Source organism: Pristis pectinata, chromosome 4 (genome assembly GCF_009764475.1).
Source record: "Pristis pectinata isolate sPriPec2 chromosome 4, sPriPec2.1.pri, whole genome shotgun sequence".
In the NCBI taxonomy this organism is placed as follows: Eukaryota; Metazoa; Chordata; class Chondrichthyes; order Rhinopristiformes; family Pristidae; genus Pristis; species Pristis pectinata.
In genome coordinates, this window is record NC_067408.1 from 12,634,720 (window position 1) to 12,658,708 (window position 23,989).

General features: G+C 46.9%; 1 protein-coding gene across 3 annotated transcripts; it reads right to left on the reverse strand.

Annotated features, from left to right (window-relative positions):
- Positions 1 to 5,377: 5,377 nt before the first annotated feature.
- LOC127570088 (uncharacterized) lies at positions 5,378 to 19,724 on the reverse strand. Of its 3 annotated transcripts, none has more exons than XM_052015366.1 (8): positions 19,608 to 19,724; positions 18,086 to 18,233; positions 17,487 to 17,586; positions 14,019 to 14,360; positions 11,248 to 11,517; positions 8,935 to 9,279; positions 8,560 to 8,829; positions 5,378 to 7,521 (listed from the first exon to the last, which is right to left on the reverse strand). In XM_052015366.1, exons 3-8 carry the CDS (start codon positions 17,572 to 17,574, stop codon positions 7,328 to 7,330), a joined length of 1,509 nt encoding a protein of 502 aa, XP_051871326.1. In that variant the 5' UTR covers positions 17,575 to 17,586; positions 18,086 to 18,233; positions 19,608 to 19,724; the 3' UTR covers positions 5,378 to 7,327. The 3 variants fall into 3 exon arrangements, with proteins under 3 accessions (XP_051871326.1, XP_051871327.1, XP_051871328.1); XM_052015367.1 differs by lacking the exon at positions 19,608 to 19,724 and adding an exon at positions 19,073 to 19,596; XM_052015368.1 differs by lacking the exon at positions 17,487 to 17,586.
- Positions 19,725 to 23,989: the final 4,265 nt, after the last annotated feature.

Consider the following 23,989-nt stretch of genomic DNA (forward strand, 5'->3'; position numbering starts at 1 on the left):
CAGAACAACAGAATAATTCTCTCCTTGCAGTTTCACTCATGTAAGTTGTCATTTACAGCCTCCGTGACCGAACTGTGCCGTACCAAGTCACTATGTGAGACATGCCCCCAGTTTGTGCCATTGTATTCTTACAAGTATGGACATAATGAGCTGCTCACTATTGAAGTGATGCCCAACTCTTCATAAAGTTAACGTGCTATTTCTTACAGGTAAGTACTCAGCATAGCACACAGTCTTTAAGTCGTAATCAGGAATAATTCATAAAGCTATGGACACATATTTCCGGGTCCCGCTTATGCCCACTTCCCCTCAGGGTGTTCACCATCAAAGATTCAGTCTGTCCTGTGGTTTGAGTGTGAATTGTGAGAAACAGAATTAACGTTTCAGGCCGAAGATCCTTCCGCAGAACTGGGAAAGAGTCAAAACAAGTTACGTTTAACGTATTGAGAGGTAGGGGAGGGATGGCAAGGACAAAGGCAATATCTCTGATAACACGCCGGTCTGTGAGCAAGAGTAAAATGCACGGTGCGCAGAAATAATTCGGCTTAACCAGATATACAGGGAACCTTTTACTTTGTGTCCAGCCATGTGATACTGTAGGACGGAGGGTGGTATTACTCCTAAACTCAGGAGGCGCCATGGTATTCTGCATCTGTTCAACGTTTTTAAATGTAAGCATGGAAGGGTGTGTCAGTTATTTCGGACAGGATACTGATTAGCTTGAAACTAAAGTTGAAACGACGAAAACTAAACTACCCAGTGACCTTGATGTAACCCAGCATTTCCACTGGAATCGAAACAAAAGGACAAAGTGAAGTGAGGACATACACAAAACATTTAACTTATGCCAGAGGGACAATATTTATAGACTTGGGGGTCGACAAATTAAAAGAAATCCTTGGGTAACAATGTGTCTCATGGATTGGTGTGATCCAATTGATCGCCGTCATCCATTCTCTGCGGCACAGTGAGAAGCTGCAGCAATTCCCCAACATTTACGGTGGAAATCCATCCGGACAATGAGCACCAGGAAAGGCCAAGCACAGGAAAATGGATAAGAACAACCTCGTTAATCCATCCTGATCAATTAAACTCCTGACCTCCAGAAGCATCTTCCATGCTGGCCTCTGAAAACTTCCAAATGCAATAATCTCCTTCTTGTGAACGTCGGAGATTGCAGACGCTGGAAACACTCAGCAGGTCAGGCAGCATCTATAGGACGAGAAACGGAGTTAATGATTCAGATCCAAAACGCTTTCTATAACTAGGCGAGCAAAGCAGTGCATAACATTTGCAGCAAGGGTCCGACCCAATGTCCCAGAGATCGCTGTGAGAAGGTTGAAATCTATTTGCGTCTGGTTCCATTGGTTCCTGATTTGTTCTCTATCATCTCATCACAAATCATCTCATTTCACGGGACTAGTTGTCTCCCAATGCTCCCTCCAGGATGTGTTGGAGACACCACAAATTATCCTTGCAGCTGTATTGAAGTTGCTTACACGTTGACTAACCCATCCCTGGGATACAAATAAGGTAAATGTTCGTGGCTGGAGGCACGGGGGAGGCTAAGGATGGTTGAATTCAGTGGCTGATCTGAGAGCAATGCATTTCTTCAATTTGACCCCATTCCTTCAGAGTATCAGTCACGATAATAAAGCAATAGATTCTCTGACATGGGGTGTATTCTGCCATCTGAGATCCTCCCGCAACATCCAACTCAACAAGGTACCAAGACTGGTATCCCCGGAAATTCTTTTGAGCTTGGTCAGTTTCCACTTAGGGGTTCCTCCTGTTTTCTTTTTAGGATGGTGTTTAAGCTCAGCTCTCTGTGTTTAACACCAATCATGTTGGTCAGCTAAGCTGCAATGGGAATGGAAGCTCGCCTGTCATGTTGGTTCACAAGAGAGGGCGTCAGTAATTGTGCAGAGTGAGTATGAGGACCTCAGCTTGTTGTGTATCACTGTGCTCGGCGCTTTGCTGCTCAGTCTCTGGACCCTTTCAATCAGTCTCAAGGTAGACGACCTCAATGCAGTCTCACTTCAGGGAAAGGATTGGTTTAAATGGGACCTAAAATCTGAACACAGGGTTCAGAGATCTTGTGCAATTTACTCTTTGAATTACTTCCCCTGCTACAGTCTGTTCCAATTTGATTTTTTAAAAAAGCCAATTGGTTTTGTTTCTTTATTCTCCCGAAACAGCAATAAAGGGGGTTCTCACAGCTCAATGAGCACCATCTGATAGGTTACATATTTTCAACATTCCTATTTGTTGTCTGGTCAATACAAAACCTTCCATCGCGAACTGGATTTCTTTTTCCGGTTTCCCAGCTCTGGGACTGTTTGAGGTTTTCTTTGTCCCTCACCATTCTGCTGACCTGACCTCTGACGTTGTCTGTGTGGAGTTTGCTCTGTGACTGTGTGGGTTTCCTCCGTCTGTTCCGACTTCCTCTCACATTCCCAAGGCATGTTGTTTAGTGGGTTAATTGGCCACCGTAAAATATCCCGCTCTTGAGGAGAGTATTAGAATCTGTGGGAAGCTGAGGAAGAACAAACAGTTATGATTGTAAATGGGTGCCTGCTGGGCTGCACAAACCCAGTGGGCCGAAGGCCATATTTCTGTGCTGTGTGACTCTGGGTTCGATCTCTTACTTTTCACAGTTCTGATGAAAAGTTCACACTTTTTCTCTCCACAGGTGTTCTTGACACGGGTGGAGAAGTGGCAGATGGAGTTTAATCCAGGGAAGTGTGAGCTGTTGCACTTTGGGAAGTCAAATGAAAGAAGAAAGGATACAGTTAATGGTAGGACCCTTAACAGCACTGAGGTACAGAGGGATCATGGGGTCCAGGTCCATAGTTCACTGAAAGTAGCTACGCGTGGATAAGGTGGTAAAGAGGGCGTATGGAATGCTTGCTTTCATTGGCAGGGATGTTGAGTTTAAGAGTAAGGAAGTCATGCTGCAGCTCTATAAAACTTTAGTCAGACCACACTTGGAGAATTTTGTGGCTATTTGGTTGCCCCATTACAGAAATGATGTGGATTCTGTGGAAAGAGCACAGAATAGGCTCGCCAGGATGCTGCCTGGATTAGAGGGTATGAGCTATAAGGGAAGGTTGGACAAATTTGGGTTGTTCTCCCTAGAGTGACGGAGGCTGAGGGGAGACCTGATAGAGGTTTTTAAATTATGAGAGGCATAGATAGGGTAGACAGTCAGAATCTTTCCCCCAGGGTAGAAATGTCAAACACCAGAGGACGTGCTTTTAAGGTTGGAGGGGGCAGTTTAAAGGCCACCTGAGAGGCATTTTTTCCCCAGATTGTGGTAAGTACATGGAACGGGTTACCAGGGGTAGTAGAGGAAGCAGGCAGTTCGGTAGAGATTAAGAAGGTTTTAGATGGACTCATGAATATGAAGGGAATGGAGAAAGATAGATGATACACAGGAGAACATTTCGTATAAATTGGCATCAAGATCAGCGCAACGTGAAGCTTTAACTCCACTTCTTTTCCCATAGATGAGTATCTTTTCCTTTTCTGTTTATCTTTTTATTTCCAGCATTTGCTGTTTTCATTCCTCTGGGTTGAATCCTTGCCAGCTTCTTTGGGAGGGAAGGGCGGAGGATTTTGCTCTCCTTGCCTGCCAGTTTTGGATGGATTGTGGTCATCCAGGGAGACAGCGGGGATGTGGATCTGGTTTGTGGGCGGCGATTTTTGGAGCAAAGCAATTGGTTGGGAGCAGGCCAATCACCCGTCAGGTGTGTCACTGACCCGGAGCTGCCCGTCTCCACCTGCCCACACGTAGCCGCTCCTGACCTCCTGCTGAACGAGCTGTGACCCACGGCGACACCGGACCCCTCCCTGAACTTCATCCGATTGTAGCTCGAGTCCTGCTGGGAGTCCCCGGAATCATGGACGCTAGTCTGACCTCAGGATGTTCCTGGGATGGGCGGGCTGGGAAGACGTGCTGGCACGGATCCTGTCACACTGACCACCCGACAGATTATGGCGAGGTGGACAATCCTCCTGCCCTTTAGGTGCTCCTGTGGGTGTCCTGGTCACTGATGGTCCAGGAGAACAACAAGGTCCTGTACACTGGGCAATGGGTCACTATGGGAGCAGCAAAAAGGAACGCTGGAGGCAGAGAGATAGTTGATGCTTTGGGTCGACACCCGGCATTTGGGCTGAGAGTGAAGGAAGATCGCCAGTGTATGGAAATGAGAGGGAGGGGCGAAACAGAGGCTGGGAGGTGATAGGTTGAACCAGATGGAGGAAGGGGTGATGGGCAGATGGCGAGGAGAAGTGGCCACTGTACCATTTCTCTGAGAATTCGTGGGATGGGTCAGTTTGATCCAAATAGAGCCAGGGAAAATATCCTGAACAATATTTGGGATTAAAGGTGAGTGAGTCAGACTTGAATCAGTCATGTGTTTCTCTGTAGGTCATTTCATGTTTAATGATGAGAGATCACGAGAATTCTGAATTTACTTTCACCCAGTAAAGAATTGATCTTCCGTTTAAAAAATGGACTGAACATATTTCTTCATTGCTCCTGAAATGGTCAACAAGAGTAAAAATAGTTCGATAATTTCACCGGGAACAGCAAGGAAAATAATCTACCCCAAAATTTGGTCTGCTCACTGGCACTCTGTGCTGCGGACTGAATCCTGTTGTGAAACCAAAAGACGACTTGTGCTAATAAGCCTCAGCACGGTGGGTCAGGGGGTGAGACAGGACAATGTCACAGTGTCACAGTGAAACACGTTACTGTCTCACTTGGTCGAGGTCCAAGAGGAAGTCCATCGTCTTTGGAAGCTGGACTCTTCAAGTGAGTTCACACCTTGAAAACAATCAGAAGAAACTTGACAAAAAAGTTGCATTTAATCAATTCATTGGTATTTAAAAATAGTTGGTATAAAGACAACAAAATCACCGGGCTGAATCTTGCAGGTCTCACCGGCAGTCCCACGGTGATCAGCCGGCATTTCCCCGCGTGAATGTGATCAAGTTCAGGACTTCCAGCGCCCACATTTCCGAACGTGGAATTCCCGGACTTGCTGACAGTTCCTGCCGGTGAGTCTGCCGGCGCTCCCCGCCGCTGCGCTCCGCATGGATCCCGGGGTGGAGCCGGATATTCCCCGGCACTGACAGGAGGGGAAACTGCTGACGGATCCGTTGCCTGGTTGGAGCTGGTGCAGGATCCACGAGGTCACGCGTTTCACTTGGAGGATTTACAGCGGCGAGGAGCAAAGGCAGGAAGAGGGAAGTTACACGGTTCTGTGAGTTTGTGTTTAGGGGAAATCCGCAGAGGTATTTGAAGCATTTTCAAAGGATTTGCTATTTAAAAATATATTTATTAAATCGAAAACATATTTGTTTATTTCATTTTAATTCACATGCATACTATTGAAATTTCGGGCCGTTCAGAATCATTCCAACAGCTTGACAGCTTCAACAGAGGACAAACCTGGGGATGTGGTTTTGCCTGCTATCAGATGAATTCTCCACACTTGTGGGAGCGGAGCTGGTTCTGTCCCATCCACATGACAGAACAGCACTGGACTCGGTCCCATTGTCAGATAAGGCCTCACTGACCGGCTCCAGGATGCCGTCAGGCAGCGTTTGGTCTCACGGATCCAACCCAAGTGACTGCAGGACCCTGGGGAATCCGAGTGCTGGAGGCACCTCCCTCAGCACAACCCGGGCTAATACCGTCTGAGGAACCTGGGAGGGGGCTAAACAGTGACACCTACTGGGCCGCTGATGTATTGACATCTAAATGAGGCGAAGGGCACTGTCAGATTGACTGATACAAAGTACAGTTGGGTCCTGAAGTTCCAAAATACGTCCATACGCACCTCAATTTTTGTAAATACGAAGTATATATATATCTCCACCAATGTAAAATATAATGATCTCCAGAGAGCAGACAGACAGAGCCTGGAGTTGGATATATGGAGCGTTACCTATGCAGGAATTGAGGTATGACCCTGAAAACAGTTTGGAGCGTTTGCTGTTTGAGGGCAGACTGAGTAGACTAGACCTTCAGCCTTCAGAGTTCAGGAAAAGGAGAGAAGAGTCGTTCAAACTGATACTGCATCACTCCATCCATCCCACCCCCTCTTCCAACATTTCCCACAAGAAACTTCAGTCAAGTTATGCAGCAATTCTACTGATGTTTACTCTTTATGATTTGGTCCAAGCAGGCCGAGCAATTTATCTTTGAACATTTCACTTCCCCCTTTGATTTTGGGTTAACACCTTCTAACATGTAAAAAAGCTTTATACCGACCTGAGCCTTTTTGTATTTAATACATCAAGTAAACAAAAGAGAGCAAACCATGAATGGGAAATTATTCCTTCGCTACCACTCAGAATATATGTAGGTATACAACTTAATGAAATATATTTAACATGATCAGTTCATAAGCAGAGAGAAGATAGACATGATTTAGTCAGATAAGTTATTTTAACTGACCGGATGTTGTACATTTAACACAGATTCAGCAATGAGATGGCCAGGTCAGTGACTGGGGTGAGAAGGGAAAAGTTCAAGTCCCTGATCGCCTGTACAACAAGAATAATTCGACGATAAAAGCAAATACTTCCCAATTTGATTCTAGGTCAGCTTCTTCACCATAGTCAGAACAATTCCCAAGCAAGCAGTCATCAGGGAATTTAAACAATTCTCTCGGAAAGTTAGTAAAACTTTCCTTTCGTGTAATTGTTCACCCATTAAGCATGCCTTTTTCGCAACAATAATCCATGATGATTTTTTTTCTGGCAATGTTCCAGTCTCTGGCGCTCTGCTGCAAATAATTCGCTGAGTGAGAGCACAGAGACTGCCCCCTCCTGAGATCCCGCTCTCTCAGGGTGTGAACTGGTTCTGGGAAGGAGAGGGGAGACCTGGGCTCACTGTCATTCATTCCTATTTGTAAAACCCAGTTCCGTACCGCGTGTCTGCAGGAGGAGTCCAGTTGAGATTGCTCACTGGGGACACACAGTCACGATTCTTCGAGCTCCACACACGGCTGGACCACTGGACCACCGTCAATCCCTGCAGTTGTAAAACTATGTCCCAGTGGACAGAGTGGAGATCAAGAACTCGGCCCAACATCCACATGATTGTCTCCCACAGATTTTCTTCCATGCAGCATTTTATGGAAGTGGTCCTTGTGAATTAAAATAACCATCGCTGAGACAGGGGACTGTTGAAATGTTCCTTTAGAATGCAGGCTGTTCGCCCTGAATGGCAGAGCAGGCTTAAAGGACAAGTGGCTGACTCCTGCTCCTCGTCCATACCTTACAGTTCCGTAACATTTTAAAATATAAATTGCTAGCAATTCATATCTGTTGAACGAACAACCACTGTGTCAATACCAGTGTCACCTTTCTGATTTACTTGACATTTCATGAAAATTCTTCCTCTGTTCATTCCCAACGAATAGCAAATTAGTCCAAGAGCAACGGCCAGTTTAACCAATAAGTATCCCGAAAGTGCGATGATCCAAATGTCCGGAAATGTTCTCACTGTGAAGGACAAAGTTGATATTTTCAGCTGGGCTCTCCATCCTGTTTCATAATTGGACATATTTCACATTTTCACCTGTTTCTTTCTCTCTTCTTTTCTCCCATTTACTTACAACATGGGAGGCCATTCACACACTCCATGGAGTTCAGACGCCTCTCTGAACAATCCCATTAATTTCCATTGCCCCGTTTATTTCCCTGTAACCTGTTCCCTCCCATCTACCCATCAACGAAACCTGATTCTCCTGCCTCCCACCTACACTAAGGATCATTTCACAGACAATTACCCTACCAACCATCACATCTTCAGTGCATGTCAGGAGCCCGGAGCGGGAGGTTGACGAACTTCCCAGTACACTCTGCCGACCAGTCTCCCATGGCATTGGACATGGTCGGATTATCAAATGTAATTTGGAGCAGAACTCTGAAACTGACCTGTCACGTTGTCTCTCGTCGTTTGTCTTTAGCTTTCTCTCCATGCTTGGAACACACAATATACAGACGTAATTAGTGGCCGCAACCCCACGGCTCAGGACCCTGATGTTGGCGGTCAAGCCTCCCTCCTCCCACCCCACACACCATGGAACTGGATGGTAATGTTCTGTAATGGCCGGCAATGGTTTTTGCGCCCTTGCCTTCATTCCTGCAGTCGTTCTGGCTGTAGCAATTTGACTCTGAACTCAAATCAGGAGAGATGCAAAATGAGTGGCTGATCTGATATCAGTCAAGACATTGTCACCCAAACTCAAAGTTACTCCCAGCGTGTCTGAGTCAGGAGTGGTTAATTTCACCGTGCAATATTCTGTGTGCTTCCAAACTGTGGTCTGAACCCTTCTAAATATGGAACTTGTTGGTAACGTGGAGTGAACTGGGGTGCAAGGAATGAATGGTTGTGTCTGGTACAAAGATCGACCCGCACTCAGGATCTCTATTGAGAGTCAAAGCTGAGTCACTGAAACAAGGAGGTTATCCCAGTGAGAAGAGATAGTGAGAGTAACTTCCAATGGAGGTCAGAAGAAGCAAAACAGAGACACTTACTGTTCGTCTTTAGGAAATGTGGGATGAAAAACCTGGGAGTGTTTTCATGAAGCAAACAGCACGTCCATTTCCTCCGGACACCATCAGCTTTCGGAATAATCAGCTGGAAAGATTTCTCTTCCTGACTTTGTTCGTTGAATATTTTCTCTCCCACGGTTTTGCCATCACCATTGATCCAAACAAGTCTCATTGAATCAGTGATCTCTGACACAGAGCAGGTCAGGGTAACGTTGTCTCCCTCAGTCACTGCATCAGGTGGTTCAGCTGTGACTGGAAGCAAGAAAATCATTTCATTTCACACAATGATTTTACCATTGAAAATGATAACAACCTTCTGTCCTTTATCTGTATCTTTAACGTTCTTTAACAACCTACCTTTAACTGTGATTAGTGTAATGTTCAGATATAGATTTGATCCCAGAGAACACGAGTAATCTCCGGCGTCTTCAAACAGCACGGGGACAATCCTCACACTGAAATCCTTGCCGTTAAAGCGTTCCACTGAGGTCACCAATCGATTCCCGAAGTCGGCCCTGTTGACACTGATGGACTGTGAGGATGTTACAGATGCTACTTCCTTCTCCTGTTCTTGAAGGTGATGTGAGCGCCAGGTCCACGCAGCATTAAAGTAAAATACTTTATATTTATGGAAACAAATCAGGTGAAGTTCACTGTGATCTGTGCCGGAGCGATAAAGTGTGTAACTCTGCTGATATAAATCTGTGTCAGAGAGATAATGAAAAACATGCTAGAATTTTATAGTTGCCGTATAACACAAAAGAGCCAAAAAAAATCATAACCATATTAATATCAACATTCTTTGAGTTTTCTTCAGCTGATCAAGTTTCAAAATATGACATCTTGTACGAAATCCACACCGAACCACATCAGATATTTATAAAAATAACATCTTTTGTGTTTAATTAGGTTGAGTTTTTTTTTGTGTGTTATCATTCGGGTTGTCAACCCTTCCAATAGTCCTGGAATATCCCAAAATGAAATCAAACCTCCCGGAGGCTCCCCAGAGCGGCCCGAGAGATGAATCTCTCTGTTAGGGTGTGAGAGCCAGTGACGTTCAGACCACGAATGGGACCAGCCCAGAGGTTTTCTGCATGGGGACTCAACCGTCCACGTCGTTGAATTTGAGGGGTTCAGATCTTTGCAGGCGCCCGTGCCGTGGTATGGTGGGGTCCGTGCAGAGATAATCTCCTCCTCCCCCATACTGGGGTTGAAGGTGGGGGCTGCCAAATGATGTAATAGAAATTCACAGGTGAAGGAGCGGCGTGAGGACGGGGGAGAGAGACAGACCTCGCCGTAGGCGAGGCCGGAATTTATGGCAGGATCCAATGCCAGATTCACACTGAAGAATTAGTTGGGGTTCTTCTCGGCTCCATCTGGGTTGGTAATCGGCGGTTGGTCGTCAACACGGTTTAATCTCGTGATGTTTTATTTTAAATCAGACGTCGGACACAACCCCTCAGGTGATGCTCCTCCTGAAACAACCCCAAACAGAGTTGACAAACCTGACGGAGATACAAGAAATTCTGCAGATGCTGGAATCTGGAGCAATACACAAAGAGTGCTGGAGGAACTCAGCAGGTCAGGCAGCATCCAAGGAGGGAAATAAACAGTCTGCGTTTCAGGCCGACACCCTTCATCAGGACTACTGGAGGGGAAGAGGGCAGAAACCAGAATATGAAGGTGGGGGAGGGGAGGAGCACACGGCAGGTGATAGGTGAGCCAGGTGAGTTCTGATGAATCTTACGTGTGTGTGTATGTGTGTGTGTGTGTGTGTGAGCGTGTATGTGTGAGAGTGTGTCAGCGTGCGTGTGTGTCTGAGCGCGTGTATGTGCGAACGTGTGTGTGTGTTAACGTCCACGCAGCAGAGGTTAGTCTCCGGTCGCCTTGGACCCCCTTGTCCTCACTTTGTCACGCCCATGTGGTAGTTGATGTGTAATGCCCATCACACAATAAAGCAAGTCACAGATAGGCAGCTTTCACTCCCCAATTTGCAGTCCGAGGCCTGAAATGTCAGGACCCTCATGCACCCACTAAGTAGCAACGGACGTGAACGGCCTCCACTGTCATTCCAGGAACTCAGGTGCTGTGATACTGGGATCATCGCCCTGAATAACAAACGGTCTGCTGGAAGACCTCAGCTGGTCGAACAGCATCTGTGGGAGGAAAGGAATTGTCGACGTTTCGGGTCGAACCCCTGCATCAGGACTGAGAGTGGAGAGGGGAGAGATGGCTGGTATAGAGAGGAGAAAGGGAGTGGCGAGAAAGGAGTCCGAGGTGAAACGTTGACCATCTGTTTTTCTCCACGGATGCTGCCTGACCTACTGAGTTCCTCCAGCATCTTATTGCTTTTTCATCTAGATTCCAGCATCTACAGTCCTTTGTTTCTCTAACTTACAAACTATCCTCCAGTATGTTGATATCAACAGTTGCCTGAGAACGGTGTATTTCACAAAGGTAATGGGATCAGACAAGAATCCCAGCTGTGCACTGAAGATCTCTGTTTCAGAGCTACCTGCACCTCCAGACAAGCTGCCCGAGTACAACACCGGCATCTATGCAGCCATGCGGAAAATTGCCCCGGATGTCCTGTTCACCGAAAGCACTATTACGTGAACCATAATCACACAAGTGTCTCTTTAATATCCAATGTCAGTTATTGACACTTACCATTGGTTACAACAAAATCTGCTTTGCTTGTGAGAACAATGTTTCCGTTTTCCCGCACTTGACACGCATACAACTTCCCATCCTCCACTGTAACGTGTCGGACCATCAGATAGACCGTGTTATTCAGGCGGATCTGATCAATGTCCCTCCTATTCTGCTGGGACGAGTCCTTTGGTTCCCACTGGAGACTGACTGTATCTGGGAGTCTGGAGATGGTACAGCTGAGGGTGACGTCACTCCCCACCACAGACCGCTGTGGACTTGCCTCAGCTGTGAGAAACAGACCAATGAGTTTCAGAGTGAGGTCATAACAGTCCCAGACGTTATTTAACTTCCTAAGCTGCCTAAATACACCTGAGCTGGGCTCCAATCATTGAGCCTCCGTGAGGAACGGCTCTTCAGGAGAGGCGGGTTCTCCAAATGCCCGCCCTGACTTTCAGTCCCTCCTGGAATACGACTAGAAATAATCAAACTCCAGACTGTAACTGTCCCCGTTGGAAGTAGTGCAGGATCCGTGACATTACAGACAGTTCCAGACAGTGATTGACTTTCTGTTGAACTCTGGTGCAATTGCACCTCCGGAGCAATGGTCCAGGGCCAGTACAGTCAGGGCCGTAGTTTGGCCAGGATGGCACTTCAGGACCCAACTGTACCCATCTGCCCAGTTGGCGTCACTGTTTAGCCTCCTCCCTGGTCTTCAGATGGTCTAGGCCCGGGTTGTGCTGAGGGAGGCGCCGCCCGGATTCCCCAGGGTCCTGCACTAAGTTGCGCTCAGATGCATTAGGCTGAATACAGATCAAGAGCACCCCGGAGCTGATTGGGAGGCACTGTGTCACACAAGAGTCCTCGTCTGATGTTATCTGGTCTCACGGGTGGGACAGAACCAGCCCGGCCCACAAACCAAATGAGAAATCATCTGACAGAGGCAAAGCCGCAGTCCTAGATTTGCCCTCTTAAATTTGGCAATCTTTTGGAACTGTTCTGAATGTCCCTGATTTTCAGAGGTATCCAAATCTATTAAAACATAATAAATACAGGTTTTCTAAATTTCGTAACAAATAAAAATAATTGACAATGCTTTAAATAATTAAAATCGGCGCAGCAAAGAAACGAACAGAATCGTGAGACTTCTCTTATTCCGCTGTTCCTGTCTCACGCCTGCACACTCTCCAGTGAAATGAGTGCCCTCACGGATCCTGCACCAGTTCCAACTGGGCACCGGATCCGCCAGCAGTTTTCCCGGTGTCAGTGCCGGGGAATAGAGTGGCAGAGTCATGGAGTTGTTCAGCACAGCATAGAGCCTTTCGGCCCATCATGTCCATGCCAACCTTCTGCCTGTCTGCACTAATCCCATTTGCCCGCTTAGGTCCGCATCCTTCTGTGCCTTGCCTATTGAAGTGCCTGTCTAAGTGTTTCTTAAATGTAACGACTGTGTCTTGTTCCATCACCTCCCCTGGTAGCCAGTTCCAGATATCAGCCACTCTCTGTGTAAAAATCCCCTCAATACCTCTCCCTCTCACACACCTATGCCCTCTTGGTTTTGATAGCCCTACCATGGGAAGAAGATTCTGATATCTATTCCTCTTATTGTTTTATGTACGACGATCTGGTTACCGCTCAGCCGTCTGAAAGTTAACCTGTCAAGTCTCTCTCCATAACTAAAGTTCTTCAACATCCTGATGAACCTTCTTTGCAATTCCTCCAATGCATTCACACCCTTCCTACAGTGCGGCGACCAGGACTGCGCACTCCAAATTCGGTCGTGCCAGTGTTTTGTAAAATTGCAACATAAAGTCCCAGTTTTTAAATTCTGTGCCACGATCCGTGAAGGCAAGAATGCAGAGCGCAGCGACAGGGAGTTCTGGCAGATTTCGTGCCGCAGCGATCAGCAAGTTCATGAATTCTTTGTTCGGAAACGGTGGAAGTTTTGGACTTGTTTGCATTCACGCAGGGGAATGCCTGCTGAACACCGTGTTCCCTGGTGGAACCTGCAAGGTTCAGCCCGGTGACTTTGAAATAGTTTTGCTATTTTTACTGATTCAGAAAAGGTATCCATGTTTCTCATTGCTAGGTGTCTCCCGAATGTTCTCAAGGTGTTAACCCCCAGGCGAAGTCCAAGAAAGTCAATGCTGAGGATTATAACAGCAGGTCTTCACAGCAAGATTCAAACCATCCTACAGTGCGTCGGTGAGCAGACCATAATACGCTCCACGCAGCAGATGCTTCGGTGAGATTATTAAACTATTTTTACTCATGTTGACCATTTTAGAAGCAATGAACAATGACCTTGCCCTTGGTATTTAAAAAGATTTTTTTTATTGGGAAGTGAACGTCACTTGCAAGGACAGAATTTGGTTCCCTTCCCTCATTATCCAGAACGACTTGCAGGGCCTTTTCAACAGTCACCACATCGTTGTGTGCCCGGCGTCACTCATCAGCCAGTCCAAGTGAGGATGGCAGATTTCACCCCTTGATAAACTTCAGTGAACCGGAGAGTTTTTAATAACAGTCCAGCAGCATTGTGGACATCATCACTAAGATAAACTGTTTCAGTTTTAATTGCAGATTACTGACTGAATTTAAATCCCAAATTTCCACTTGAACTCAGATCCCCAGATTTTTTAATCTACGCCAAGGTTTATTCATACAGAAAATTAACCACCACTGGACCGCAACTGTACCCAGAAGAGTCACGCTGTTCAGGTTGAAAGAAATCTCACATGATCCCCACAATCCCACATGAATTACAGAAATGCTCATTAGTGACTCACTTTTGATCCCGAAAATCTCGTGCTGTTGCAAGATATGCTTCCTTGGCTGTGTTTGAATTAAAGTGAATGATCCTGCGAGTTTAAATATGGGATCCCTAATTCTCAGGTTAATGGTTTTCGGATTCCCACGTATCTCCTGCAGGACATAAAGGTTTACATAATGCCTGTTCCCATGTCTGCTCCAGTTGCCTGCCGACGTTCTGTGGAAAGTCATCAGCTCATGGGTTTGCTGCCCTGAGTGTGGTTTCCATTCCAAGACAACAGGGCCATTCCCAGGATTGTCTGGTCCCCTTAATAGAATATCACCCCCATTTTCTATGAAATAAATTTGATTTGTGTTTCCTGTTGGAAGGAGAAACAAAGTAAAAATTAATACTTAAAATGCAGTTCCTTCATCACAAGTCTAAAGTAGTTACTTCTCGACTTCCAGTCATTTTTGACATTCCACAGAACCTTCAGTGATGCAGACACAGCCCACGAAGAGCTGCCTGTCTGGAATAATCTGGCCTAGTATAGTTTTCACAATGATCACCTAAAACTGAATACAGTCCTCGTACACTCACTTTCTGCTCAAAAAACAGGGCAACGCTTTGCCTGGTCTTGTCCAATTCACAGGATGTTGTCAGTTCTCCAAAACCGGGCAAGAACAGAGAGAAAAACAAAGTGTCATTCCCTCCCACAGAAGCTGGAAAGACCTCCTCCCCTGAGGAGTTCAGTCCAGAGGAAGTTCGTAATCAAAGACCCCACCCACCCAGGTCATTCTCTCTTCTCTCCTCTTCCATCAGCAAGAAGATACAGGAGCCTGAGGGCACATACCACCAGGCTTAAGGACAGCTTCTACCCCACCGTGATAAGACTATTGAACGGTTCCCTTATACGATGAGATGGACTCTGACCTCACGATCTACCTTGCTGTGACCTTGCACCTTATTGCACTGCACTTTCTCTGTAGCTGTAACACTTTACTCTGTACTGTTACTGTTTTTACCTGTACTACATCAATGCAGTCTGGACGAACTCAATGTAACTGCACTGTGATAATGAATTGACCTGTACGATCAGTATGCATTACAGGTTTTTCAATGTACCTTGGTACAAGTGACAATAATAAACCAATACCAGTACCAATGCAGTGCTGTGCTGATACACGCCGAGAAACCACTGCATCATGTGACCTTCATTACCCAGGGCATTTGAAAACAGAGCAAAAGCTGCAGTGAGCGTCTGAGTTCCCATTCCCAGATATTCCACAGGTCTGCGTAATGGGGCCTCAAGAAGCATTCACTGAAGCACTCGTCGCCTGTTTTGTCTGGCGGGAATCCTCCCAGATTCAGTGGGTAGACTGGTCCAGCCCATAGGATTGGAACAGATCAGTGAGGGCTCCTGGGGACTGTGGCAGGGTCCAGGGTGATCCAGCCCAATGGCTTCAGGCTTTCTCCTATTCTGCCGAAGGAAATCCCTGCTTATTTGGCAGCGGGAGTCTGAGATGCTGTCAAGAAATGTTGAGACAGTGGAAAGTTTGAGGGAAGCGGCGGTGAGGTGGTGAGCTGGTGCTGACAGCGAACAAAAGGAATGCCAAATCTTTGGCTGAAGGGGAGCAGGAGGATGGGAAATCGGAGGGGTCCAGGGCAGATTTGATTCAACGGGAATCATAGAGTCCCGCGCTATGGAAACTGGCCCTTCAGGCAACACATCCATGCTGACCATCAGCACCAAATCCCTGAGGCACAAGAAACTCTGCAGATGCTGGAATCTGGAGCAATACACAAAAAGTGCTGGAGGAACTCAGCAGGTCAGGCAGCATCCATGGAGGGAAATAAACAGTTGACGTTTCGGGCCGAGACCCTTCATCAGGACTGGAAAGCAAGAGGGCAGAAGCCAGAATAAGAAGGTGAGGGGAAGGGGAGGAGTACACGCAGGCAGGGGATAGGTGAGCCCAGGCGAGGGGGGAAGGTAGGTGGGTGGGGGAGCGGGGGAACATGTAATAAACTGAGAAGTGATAGGTAGAAGAGGCAAAGGGCTGAAGAAGGAGGATTCCAGTAGGAGAGGGCAGTGGACCGTGGGATAAAGGATGGAGGGGAGGAGAGGAGATGGGCAGGTCATTAAGGCAGGGGAAGGGAGCCATAGGAATAAGGGAAGACAAAGGAGTGGGGGCAGGGGAGAGAAAAAGAAGGCGCAGGGCAAATGGAAGTTAGAGAAATCGATGTTGAGGCCATCAGGTTGGAGATTCCCAAGGCGGAATATGAGGTGTCTTTCCTCAAACCTGCGCCTGGCCTCAACGTGGCAGTAGAGGAGGCCATGGATACACATGTCAGGATGGGAATGGGATGTGGAATTGAAGTGGGCGGCCACCGGGGTGTCCTGACTGTTGTGGCGGACGGAGCGAAGGTGCTCGACAAGGCGGTCACCCAATCTGTGTCGGGTCTCACCGATGTACAGGAGGCCATACTGGGAGCAATAAATGACACCCTCGGGCTCACAGGTGAAGTGCTGCCTCACCTGGAAGGATTGCCTGGGACTCTGAATGGTGCTGAGGGAGGAAGTGTAGGGACAGGTGTAGCACTCGGTGCGGTTGCAGGCATAAGTGCCGGGGGGGGGGGGGGGGGGGGGTTATCAGTGGGAAGGGACAAGGGAGTCGCGGAGAGAGCAGACTCTTTGTATAGTGGAGAGAGTGGGTGAGGGGAAGAATTGCCTGGTGTAGGATCCAGCTGGAGGTGGTGGAAGTTGCAGAGAATGATGTGTTGGATATGGAGGCTAGTGCACTAAATCCCACTTTTCCTCTCACATTCCCATCATGTCCATCTCCAGCATCCACCCCCATCCCCCTTCTCCTGTCACTTACCTTCACGAGGGACAACCTATAGTGGCCAATTCACTGACTAATGCACATCTTTGGGATTTGGGAAGAAGCTAGAGCACCATGGCGGAGACACATATAAACGTGCAATCTCCACGCAGACAGCGGCCGATGTCAAGGTCGAACCCGGGTCTCCGGAGCTGTGAGGAGGCAGTGCTGACCGCCATGATACTGTGCCACTGGAAACTGTGCGGGAGTGTGAAGTGAAGAGTTTGTGGGTGATTCTGGGGCTGTGACCTAATCGATAAGTCGAGGGCAGTTCCACCCGGTTACACTGTGGTGGGGAGGTGTTGGAGGAGGATGGTGTGGACAACCGTGTCAGAGGCTGTAGACAGGCTGGGCAGGGTGACAAGGGAGAGCTTCCCTCTGCAACAGGCTCACGGGATGTCACTTCTGACTGTGGTAAGAGCCGTGTCGGTGCAGTAGGAGGGGAGGGACCTGACTGGAGGGGCTCAGAACCGGATCTCCAGCAACGGTGGCATGGACTTGTGAGGGAGCAGCACCTTCAGGGACTTGGAGAGGAAAGCAAGTGTGACAATGGGGTGTGAGTTCACACAGACAATGATAAAATAAAGCAACGTGCTGGTGATGGGTGGAGAGAAAGCTCTTACCCCATGTGGAAACAGGCCGAAGTAGAAAAGCAAAGAAACCGAACATCAAACCAGCAGGCAAACTGTCGCAGAGAAACCTCAGCCTCATTTTGTGGACTCCCTGTAAGAAATTACGTGCAACTTTAGACTGAGCAGCAGAAACCCACTTGAGTCCCATCATCACTAGGTGAAATGTTTGACCCAATCCCTGCCTCTGGTCCCACCTGCCCAGACTTCCCCAATCTGGGAAGGTGCATCAGATCAGTAGTTTGCAGTAGATGAACAAATGTTTTATTGTCACTGGTTCAAATTCCTTTGCCTCATGCCCTGTACAACCAACCTCACATAATTACTGTAGGAACAGGCCTTTCCTTTGTGGTCTTCACCACTGTAACATACTCACTGCTGCAATCCAGCAGCCAGTCAGTGCACAGCAAGACCAACAAACAGGGATGAAATATTACACCAAAACATCTGTTTCAGTGGTTGGCCACAAGCAATGTTGATCCTGACAGCAAGGCCACACACTAGTCCTTCCTGGAATAGTCCTCCAGGATCAGGAACCATTATTTGACAGGGTACACAGGGACAAGGTTAAAATTTCCTCTGAAAAACAACACCTGAACAACTTTCTGTTGACAGTAATTCTGTTCGCAGACTTCCAGAGCAGATTTCTTCAAGGGCAGATGAACTGCTGCTCACAGTGGGTCAGAGACAGGTTCTCAGTGCAGGAACATTGCACCACCTCACACACATTGCTTTGTCATGCTGAAAAAGAGAAAATAAATTCACTCAGTGTAAGTATTGAAGGCTGCAGGATACAATTGCTTTATTTTCTGAGCTCAGTTAAAACATTGTGGGGTTCAGGCAGAAGACTCTATCTACACTTCTCACTGCCTTGGTAAAGCAGCCAACATAATCAAAGACCCCTTGCACCCCAGACATTTGCTCTTCTCCCCCCTCCCATTGGGCAGAAGATACAGGAGCCTGAGGGCACGTACCACCAGGTTCAAGGACAGTTTCTATCCCATTGTTATAAGACTATTGAACGGTCCCCTAGTGCAGTAAAATGGACTCTTAACCTCACTCTCTACCTCGTTATGGCCTTACACCTTATTGTCTGCCTCCACTGCACTTCCTCTGTAACTGTAACACTTTATTCCGAATTCTGTTATTGTTTTTCCTTGTACTACCTCAATGCACTGTTTTAATGCAATGGTCTGTATGGGTGGCATGCAAAACAAAGTTTTTCACTGTATTTTGATACATGTAATAATAATAAACTAATTTAGAACAGAATATTACAGCACAGTACAGGCCCTTCGATAATTATGAGGGCAATTAGAGCTTCTTCTGATCCCTGTATCACACTTACTGAACTAGTTGTCAAGCCCAAACCAAGGGCTGCCTACCCAGTTTATTCACAATGATTCATCTGCTTAATATTGCTCTCTCAGGTGTTTCAATTAAATTGGACCTGACCGACCAAGCAATGAACCAAATATGTACCAGCAATGTGTAGGACAATGAAAAACTCAATTAGAACCAGGCCATCACCTGGGAAACCAGAAAAATAAATCAAATTGTGGATGGAAGGTTGATATTACCTTGGCAACAAGCAGGAAGGCTTCAAATCAGTAAAAGAGTAAATGACCATGACTTAGTTGTAAAAAAGCTCCTCTACTGTAGTTTTAGGAGAAGGGAGAGAAATCCAAATAATTAAGAACTTGGTATCCTTGTCCTTGTGAGGAGTAACTGGTGTTCCAGAAGGACTGGTTGCAAGGGCAAAAGATCAAAAGGTACAAAGGCTCGGAATGCTGTGTTCAGTTTTTAGATCCCATTTAAGGTCCTCCTTTCCCTGAAGTGAGACTGCAGTTAGGTCGTCCACCCAAGAGACTGGTGAAGGAGTCCATAGACTGAGCAGCAAAGCTCCGAGCACAGTGATAACGAACAAACTGAGGTTCTCACTCTCACGACAAACAAATAATGACTTGCTGCGCCTGCTTAATCGAAGGTGAAACAGACTGAAACAGGAAAACTAATTCAAAGAGTGAATTGTCAAACAGTACAAGAACTCTGAACGTTTAGATCCCGTGTGAATCACCCCTTTAGCCAAAGTGAGACTGCAGTGAGGTCGCCTACCTTGTAGGAAGACACTGGTGAATGAGTCCAGAGGCTGACCACAGTGAGACACGACAAGCTGAGGTCCTCAGGTTCAGTCGGTGATGTAGTCTCTTATGAAATTACAGGACATGTGAGCTTCCTCTTCCTTTCCAGCTCAGGGTTGTGACATTATTGGCATTGAGCACTCCTGACCTAAGATGCTAGCGAGCTCAAAAAGAAAGCAGAGGGAAGGTCAATAACAGACCTGCATTTCAAAAGTTGCTGGATGATCTCAAATGGCAGAACTCATGGTAATTTATGATGCTTTACGCTTTACACTGGGAGTTATTTTATAACATCAGGGTTTTCAATTCACCATAGAATTGGGAGCCTCTTGCCTTGAACTCTAATCATGCCCCAAATTCTGACACAAGTTTCACTGTTCCTGACCTGTGAAGCCTCCTGCTCCCCCACAGCTGGAAGGTCCAGGAGATGAGAGACGCGGGAGAGAGGAATTGAGCGAAGGCAAATCAGGAAACAATGTAGCGGGTGTATGCAAGTGTACCTCTTCTCAGCACAAATCTGTTGATACTGGGTGTGACCTCAACTACACTCTGATGCACAACTTTCAGTTACACAGAACCACAGGAAGAATAAGGTTCCTTTTGGAACATTGATGAGGTGAGCAAGGAAGATGATTCCAGAGATCAGGAGGGCCATTTGCCAGGAATGGTGAAGAAGGCCCTTGCATTGCATTTGCAGAGCATCACATTACTTTGTATTTATGAGGGTTTTTAGAGGGAATTCCTGAATTTAGGATTGAGACCAGTGAAGGTAGTACCGAGGGAGTAAGGGGCAAGGATTAAATCTTGAATGAGGTCGAGGTGCTGGTGATTTTATCAGTGACGGACCCTGCCTCTGGAGCATTTCATCAGGAAAGGCCCTTGGATCAGACAGACAACATGGCTTGGAGAGGGAATTGGGTTCATTTCTGAAGAATGGAGGGTTTGAGAAAGTAAACCAAAGAGGGAGGAAGGACCAAGTGGCAGTGGAGTGAGTCTGAGGAAATCCTGAGGTAGCAGCACCTTCATGGTGTCCAGAAGGGCTGAAGTGGAGCAGGAACAGAAAATACCAGCTGAACTGAGTTCCTGCTTGCACTTCACAGCTTGTTTCACCTTGGTGACATGGTTAAGTCAGCCTCATTTACATTAAATATTATTTCCTTTTATTTGGCTGAGATTAAGAGGAAGTGCAAGAGGTTCTCAGAAATGTCACTTCACATAATCTTCAGGACCATTCCAATCTGATTAAAGTGTCACTGAGGAGTCTGTCTGGAGAAGGTGCTGGACATCAAATGGACCCCGGTTAAGGCTTCTCAATGTTTTGAATCCCCTGGACACTCACAAGTATTTATAAACTATTAACAATAAAATAAAGAATTCAAAGTAAGATTATGAAGAATTTTAAAAAGAAGAAAAATAGCACATGTAAAATCATTTAGATTAATTGAAATCATTAAAACATTGGTGCAAAAACAAATAATTCACCTTGTTCTTGAATTTCTCTCTCAAAGACATAGATTCCCAGTTCAAGGGAAGTGAACGTTGGATCTTGCACCAGGTCAAATCTGCAGCTGGATCTGACAGCAGATTTCCCAGTTGAAATGCTGCAAATCTCAGCAAACTGCTGCTCCTCCACCACTGGAGTGACAGGGCAGAGCCGGGAAATTCAGAATCAGGAACAGAATCAGATTTATTATCACTGACTCATATGATGTGAAATTTGTTGATTTGCAGCAGCAGTACAGTGCAAAGACATAAAATTGCTGTAAATTACAAAAATAAATAAATTGTGCAAAAAAAAGAATGGGTTCATGGATCATTGAGAAATCTGATGGTGGAGGGGAAGAAGCTGTTTCTGAATCATCAGGTGTGGGTCTTCAGGCTCCTGTACCTCCTCCCTGATGGTAGTAATGAGAAGAGAGTATGTTTCAGATGGTGAGGGTCCTTAGTGATGGATGCCTCTGCCTTCCTGAGGCACCTCCTCTTGAAAAGGTCACAGCTGATGGGGAAAGTTGTGCCTGTGATGGAGCTGGCTGAGTCTACAACACTCTGCAACCTCCTGTGACCCTGTGCTTTGGAGCATCCATACCAGGCTGTGATGCAACCTGTCAGAATGCTCTCCACTGTACATCTATAGAGATTTGTAAGAGTCTTTGGTGACATATCAAGGCCGCTGGCGTACTTTCTTCGTGATTGCTTCTGTGTTCAAGTGTCCCCAACCTGTCCGCACTAATGAAGGCAATTGATTCAGGCAGAGCTGATAGAAAATCCAAGATAGCAATGTGTGTGAAGAAACTGTATTTGACAGTAAATATTTCTCGCAGCTGGAGATCTACATCTGCTTGAACACTTAGAACTGAGTCACAATAAAATGAGGAACAATCTTCGCTGCCCATTTCCTCATATCGTTAACTGGAACTGTCTGTTGAAATGGGGAGTTAACTGTTTATGTGGCCAAAGCTAGACTCAGGTAGATCAGGTGGACACAGCCCAGGCTGGGTAGGTCACTGTGGGTGGGAGTGATTTTGAGCCCTGGTCTGCCGGCTGGACATGCCGTGGCGGGCCGTGTTGCCAGCGGGCAGAGAGGGGGGCCCCCGATGGAGGTCTCTATATGAGGGAGTCCTCCCGCTGTACGTCGGGGACCTGGGATGGTGGGTGCTGCACCGGGCGGTACCGTGGAACCGATTCCTAAGCTGGTTCACCAATACTCCGGTCGCCTGTCACTTCTGCGGCCGGGAGGAGACGGTGTACCACGCGTACACAGAATGCAAGAGGCTGCAGCCCCTCTTTGCGTATCTGAGGGGGCTGCTGCTTAAGTTCTGGCTGCACTTCAGCCTGATGATGTTGGTATACGGCCACCCGGTGTGACGCGGGGCTGAGCATGCGGGAGATCTCCTGGTGGGTCTTCTACTGGGCCTGGCCAAGCTGGCCATCCATGGGATGTGGCGGCAGGCGGCCGAGGGTCCTGGCCGATCTGCCTGCCTGCCTGTCTTCCATGCTTACGTGTGCGCGCGGGTGTCTTTGGAGAGGGAGCACACGGTCTCTGCGGGCACCTTGGCTGAGTTCCGTGCTCGGTGGGCTCCTCAAGAGATAGCATGCGTCGTGGACGATACCAATACGATTTTAATATGAAATATTGAGTGTTGCGGTACCGGACATAGTGACGTATGTGTGCTCTCGCGGTGTCAGTTTACAATAATCTCTGAAGTTATGTAGTTGATTAGATGATCCTTTCTGTAGTTGAGGTATACATTCGATATTTGTAGTCTTTTGTAGTGCTTTTAACTAATAAATGTTTTATGAAAACAAGAGTGATTTCGACAACAGTGGAAACCAAGTGAGAGCAGATGAGCCGGGCATGGAATATCACTCCATTGGCTGGAGAACACTGCAAAGAGTGGAGAGATCACAACAGATGCCATCTTAAGATTTTTTTCTGTAAAGTTTGAGTCTACTGACCGAGGATGAAATTGCAAGCGTCCTGAAATGGATGGGCTGTTCTGGAGAGATCCCTATGTAGCTCTGATCAACTTCCTTGACTTCGCATCCTGTGGGAATGTTTAGGGGGTGGGATTTTGACATCTTCCAAATAAGTCACTGACCCAGAGGGAGGGGTCGGGGTGTGGGGGCTCGGTGTAGGGGTTTCCAGTCCTTGGTCCTAATTTGATCTCAATATCTGGTTGAGGCCAGCAAATCTCCCTGAAACAGAGGGAAGTGCTGAGAGATCCAGGGACCAGATCCCCAGGGACTGGCAGTTGAAGTTGGGGGAGAGCAGCAATTAAAATGGAACAGTGTAACTTGATGCTTATCACCTGTCAGTTGGTGGGAGCTTCCTGTGCAGAACTTATCTACATTGCAACAGTGACATGTTATACTTATTTTATACCTACATTAAAAACAAGTGGATAACTAGGGAGAAGGTAGGATCACTCATTGATAAAGGAGGGAATTTATGCTTGGAGTCAGAGGATTTGGACGAAGTCCTAAATGAGTACTTTACGTCAGTTTTCACCAAGGAGAAGGACATGGAGGATAGTGAGAGCAGTGTGGGGCATGCTAATGTGCCAGGGCATTTTGAGATCAAGTAGGAGGTGGTGCTGGGTCTTTTGAAGAGCATCAAGGTGGATAATACCCCAGGTTCTGATGGATTATATCCCAGGTTATTGAAAGAGGCAAGAGAGGAGATTGCAGGTTCTTGCCAAAGATTTTTGTGTCCTCACTAGCAACAGGCAAGGTTCCAGAGGATTGGAGAGTAGCCAATGTTGTTCCTTTGTTCCAGAAGGGAAATAGGGAAGGTCTAGGAAATCATAGGCCTGTGAGTCTCACATCAGTGGTAGGGAAGCTATTGGAGTGGATTCT

Coding starts and splice junctions, on each gene's coding strand:
- LOC127570088 (XM_052015366.1), bottom strand. CDS start 17,574: ATGAGGCTGAGGTTTCTCTGCGACAGTTTGCCTGCTGGTTTGATGTTC. Junction 11,518..14,018: donor CGAGATTTTCGGGATCAAAA/GTGAGTCACTAA, acceptor TGTTTCTCACAG/CTGAGGCAAGTCCACAGCGG. Junction 7,522..8,559: donor ACATTTCCTAAAGACGAACA/GTAAGTGTCTCT, acceptor TGTCCTTCACAG/TGAGAACATTTCCGGACATT.